Source organism: Otolemur garnettii, unplaced genomic scaffold (genome assembly GCF_000181295.1).
Source record: "Otolemur garnettii isolate 467f Iridium unplaced genomic scaffold, OtoGar3 scaffold00018, whole genome shotgun sequence".
Lineage (NCBI taxonomy): Eukaryota > Metazoa > Chordata > Mammalia > Primates > Galagidae > Otolemur > Otolemur garnettii.
Genome location: NW_003852413.1, coordinates 23,834,142 through 23,839,380, shown reverse-complemented (window position 1 = coordinate 23,839,380; position 5,239 = coordinate 23,834,142). Strand labels below are relative to the sequence as shown.

At 44.5% G+C, this 5,239-nt stretch overlaps 1 protein-coding gene across 2 annotated transcripts in view; it reads left to right on the top strand.

Moving 5' to 3' along the window:
• The window catches only part of CASC3 (cancer susceptibility 3), a 24,458-nt gene that overhangs the window by 11,937 nt on the left and 7,282 nt on the right, over positions 1–5,239 (top strand). For both annotated transcript variants that reach the window (XM_012803053.1, XM_003786400.2), the window contains exons 4-7: positions 1,128–1,286; positions 1,375–1,526; positions 2,058–2,234; positions 2,822–3,516. In XM_012803053.1, the coding sequence (XP_012658507.1) occupies positions 1,128–1,286; positions 1,375–1,526; positions 2,058–2,234; positions 2,822–3,516 (1,183 nt within the window). The remainder of the gene's footprint in view (positions 1–1,127; positions 1,287–1,374; positions 1,527–2,057; positions 2,235–2,821; positions 3,517–5,239) is intronic.

The following is a 5,239-nucleotide window of genomic DNA, read 5'->3' as shown; positions in this document are numbered from 1 at the left end:
GGCTGAGGCAAGAGAATCACCTAAGCCCAAGAGCTGGAGGTTGCTGTGAGCTGTGATGCCATGGCACTCTACTGAGGGCGATAAAATGAAACTGTCTTTTAAAAAAAAAAAAAAAACAGGGAGGAGTGAGATATGGAAAAGAGGGAGAAAGAACAGGATGCACCTCTGCCTCTTACTCTGAAACATGTGGGGAATAGAAGAATGAGCTTAAAAACTTCTGTAAGAGAATTCTTTAAGGGAAACATTTCTAAAAGAGTTGGAAAGAGTTCACTGAAGTGGCAAGTAATGTAGGGGAGTTTGTCTCCTCTGGAAAAGGGTTGTGATGACATCCCTTACCCAAAGCAGTATGACCTTAAGGGTAGTACTTTGGCTTCAATTAGACCAAACTTTGATTCTCATTTGGAGTCTTTTCAGTACTATACTATTTGTATCTTTTTGTTCTGCTCTGGAAACAAAATTAGTTTCTCAGTTGGCATAAAAAAGTTGCTTCATTTGACATTCTACCATAGACTAGATGAGGTGGAGCATGAAACAGAGTTCCTTTATTAATCATGCTGGTACTATTTTAAGATATTTGAATTCAGTCTGTATGTGTGTGGAGTAATGATTTAAAGTCTCATACACACACCTAGTAAGTTCTTATAATTTCTGCTTCAAAATCTGTAGGGAAGGCTCGGCGCCTATGGCTCAACCGGCTAAGGCGCCAGCCACGTACACCTAGGGTGGCGGGTTCGAATCCCCAGCCCGGACCCGCCAAACAACAATGACGGCTGCAACCAAAAAATAGCCAGGCGTTGTGGTCCCAGCTACTTGGGAGGTGGAGGCAGGAGATTCGCTTGAACCCAGGAGTTGGAGGTTGCTGTGAGCTGTAATGCCACGGCACTCTACCCAGGGGGATAGCATGAGGCTCTGTCTCAAATTAAAAAAAAAAAAAAAATCTGTAGGGAACATAGAATAAAGGAAAGAACTAGATGCTTGCCACCCAACCATCCTCATCTGCAGAGGAGAGAAACTTAATGTAATTGAAGGAAAAGGAAGGAATCCTAATCAACACTTTGAGGCCAACTGTAGTTGACCCTGAACCATTCAGATCTTATCTCCACAGCTGACAGGGAAATTCTTTTCAGGGTGAAGAAGGGGAATACAGTGAAGAGGAGAACTCCAAAGTGGAGCTGAAATCAGAAGCTAATGATGCTGTTAATTCTTCGGTGAAAGAAGAGAAGGGAGAAGAAAAGCCCGATACCAAAAGCACTGTGACTGGAGAGAGGCAAAGTGGAGATGGACAGGTCAGTACACACCATAGTCCTCCATTTGAGGGGCTGGCATAGGGCTCACAGTCTTGGAGGAGTAAGGAGACCTTTATCTGTCTTCCAGGAGAGCACAGAGCCTGTGGAGAACAAAGTGGGCAAAAAGGGGCCTAAGCATTTGGATGATGATGAGGATCGGAAGAATCCAGCATACATACCCCGGAAAGGGCTCTTCTTTGAGCATGATCTTCGAGGTCAAACTCAGGAGGAGGAAGTCAGGTAACAGCCACTTGGTGCTGCTGTTTAGCATGTATTTAGTGCTCACTGTATGTCCCGCACTTTGCTAAGTGTTTCACCTATGTCATCTCATTGATTACTCACAACATTTTAGAGTATTAGAATTATCCCTCTCATACAAATGAGGAAAGTGAGGCTTAGAATATTTGGTAACTTTTGGTGGGATAGCTGGGACCCAGACCCAGAGCACATTTGCCTTCCATAGCCTGAGGCTCAAGTCCTCTGAGACATGAAAGTACTTGCATAGACTGCCTTTTAGGAGATAGATGTTTCAAAGGTACTGAATGACTTGAAGTAAAATCTTTTCTTATTTCTATTTCTATTGTATTTGAGCCCAGCAGGCCCTGAGGTGCTCTAATTCACTATTGCTTTTGTGGATCCTATTTCGTATAATCTGGAAAAAAGGGGAGACTATGTGAAGTCCCTACTACTGTCTCCCTGCCTGACTCTGTCTGAATATCTCTATATGGTGGATTCTGCTGGCCTAAGACACTTTTCCTTGGTTTTGTCCAGACCCAAAGGGCGTCAACGAAAACTATGGAAGGATGAGGGTCGCTGGGAGCATGACAAGTTCCGGGAAGATGAACAGGCCCCAAAGTCCCGGCAGGAGCTCATTGCTCTTTATGGCTATGACATCCGCTCAGCTCATAATCCTGATGACATCAAACCCCGGAGAATCCGTAAACCTCGGTAAGGAAATTTTGAAGTTTAGGCTTTTCTTTTTTTGAGCCTAAACTATTGATATTTTTGGAAAGAAGTCTCTTCAGTAAGTGAATGGGTGAGGGATATGGGATGTCTTCCTGACTTTTAGTTTACATCTCTAGTGGTCTCTTGTGTTTTCTTTTTCTTTTTTTTTTTTTTTTTTTTTTTGCATTTTTTGGCCGGGGCTGGGTTTGAACCTGCCACCTCCAGCGTATGGAGTATGGGGCCGGAGTCCTACTCCTTTTGAGCCACAGGCACTACCCGTGTTTTCTTTTTTGAGATAGAGTCTCACTTTGTTGCCCTTGGTAGGGTGCCACGGGGTCATAGCTCACAGCAACCTCTTAACTCTTGGGCTCAAGTAATTCTCTTGTCTCAGCCTCCTGAATAGCTGGGACTACAGGCGCCCACCACAACGCCTGGCTATTTTTGGTTGTACTTTCCATTGTTTGGCAGACCCACGCTGGATTTGAACCCACCAGCTCTGGTGTATGTGGCTGGCACCCTAGCTGCTGAGCTATAGGCACTGAGCCTCTTGTGTTATTTTCCTTTAACAGTTTCTCCATTCCATTTTTTAGATTTGGGAGTCCTCCACAGAGAGATCCAAACTGGAATGGTGAGCGGTCAAATAAGTCCCATCGCTACCAGGGTCCTGGGGGCACCTTACCACCAAGAACATTTATTAACAGGAATGCTGCAGGTACTGGCCGCATGTCTACACCCAGGAATTACTCTCGATCTGGGGGCTTCAAGGAAGGTCGTGTTGGTTTTAGGCCTATGGAGGCTGGTGGGCAGTATGGTGGCCGGTCTGGTGAAACTGTTAAGCATGAGACCAGTTACCGGTCACGGCGCCTGGAGCAGACTCCTGTGAGGGACCCATCTCCAGAAGCAGATGGTCCAGTGCTTGGCAGTCCTGAAAAGGAAGAGGCAGCCTCAGAGACACCTGCTGCTGCTCCTGACACTGCACCACCAGCCCCTGATAGGCCCATTGAAAAGAAATCCTATTCTCGGGCAAGAAGAACTCGAACCAAAGTTGGAGATGCAGTCAAGGTTGCAGAGGAAGTGCCCCCTCCACCCGAAGGGCTGACCCCAGCACCTTCAGTCCCAGAGACCACCCCTCCTCCACCTACTAAGACTGGGAACTGGGAGGCTCCAGTAGATTCTGCTACAGGTGGACTTGAACAAGATGTGGCACAACTGAGCATAGCAGAACAGAATTGGAGTTCAGGGCAGCCAGGGCAGCCTTCTTACCTGCAACCACGAGAGCTTCGAGGTATGTATCTTAGGGTTGGTGGCTGACTTATGTCTCTTATGTCCCCTTTTTAGGGGAAAGAGACTTATGTCTCTCAGGAGTGTGATGTCTGACAAGTATCTACCCTTTTTTAAAACTTTTTTATTTTTTATTGTTGCAGTTTGGCCAGGGATGGGTTTGAACTCACCACCCTCAGTATATGGGGCTGACACCCTACTCACTGAGCCACAGGCACCACCCAAATATCTACCTTCTTATTAACTGAGAGAAAGAGATGGATTCATAGGTGCATTCATCCAGTCCTCGAAGCAATTTTTTCTGTTACTCCAGACTGTCCAAGACTTGACCTAATAACTAGTCAGCTGCCCATTAACTTATCAGTCATCATTATTGAACTCCTGAGTACAGAATTCTTTTCTACTTTATAAAAATTGATTTCTTTTTTTTGGCCAGGGTTGGGTTTGAGCCCACCACCTCTGGCATGTGGGGCTGGCACCCTATTTCTTTGAGCCACAGGCACCGCCCAGAAGTTGATTTTTTTTTTTTTTTAATTGAGACAGTCTTATTTTGTCTCTCTCAGTGGAGTGCTGTGGCATCATAGCTCACAGCAACCTCAAACTCTTGGGCTCCAATGATCCTCTTGCGTCAGCCTCCCCAGTAGCTGGGACTATATATAGCTCCAGCCACAACCCCTGGCTGTTTTTAGAGATAGGGTTTTGCTCTTCTCAGGCTAGTCTCAAACTCCTAACATAATGTAGCTAGTGGCTATTGTATAGCATAGTTTTTAGGACCTACCTATTGCACCATCTCGATGGTGCCACAGCTCTCTATTGAGTGTGACAAATTGAGATTCTGTCTAAAAAAAAAGTTTTTTTTTTTTCCCTAAATCTTCTAGTGATAGACTGTGCAACAGAACTTCCTGTAATGATGGAGGGTTTTTTGCTTTGTTTTTAGAGATAGTGTCTTGCTATCTCACCTAGGCTGGTCTTAAACTCCTGGACCTATGCGTTCTTTTCTCTTCAGCTTCCCAAGTAGCTAGGATTATAGTCATGCATCACTGTGCCTGACTGATGGTGTTTTTGAATACTTGAAATATGGCCAGAGTGAGGGATTGAGCTTTTAATTAATTAAAATATGTGGCTAATAGGTATTATATTTGGTAGCCTAGTTTTTAGGACCTACCTATTGCACCTTTCACCCATTCTCCTTTGTTTTCTTCCAACCTAATAGATTGAGGGATCTTTCCTTAGCTTGTGAAATATAACTGAAAGATTGGAAATCTTTCTTTGGCATTTCAGCATTGTTGTGTGGGTAGTTTTTGAACACTAAAAACCAGTGTGCCTAAATCGGACCTGGAGTTGATCTCCAGATAGGGGAGTGTACCTTCCTGCTGATTTTACCACTGGAAGACAGTCCCTAGAACATTGCTTTTTGTCCTGAGTCATTTTCAGCCAGAGCAGAATCTCTTCCCAAACTTCCAACCCTGACCTCTCATGACTAGGATATAATCAAGTACTTACAGAACATCCTCTCTGTCTAGCTGTTGCTCAGAAACTCATTGGCTGAGATTTTTCAATATGTTTGATAATACGATATGCTAATTATAATTTCCCAGGAGATTCTGTGCAGGGAAGAATTTGGTAGGGAAAATGTGAACTTGAGTTTCTTTTTCTTTCTTTTTTTTTTTTTTTTTGAGACAGAGCCTCAAGCTATCCCCCTGGGTGGAGTGCTATGGCATCACAGC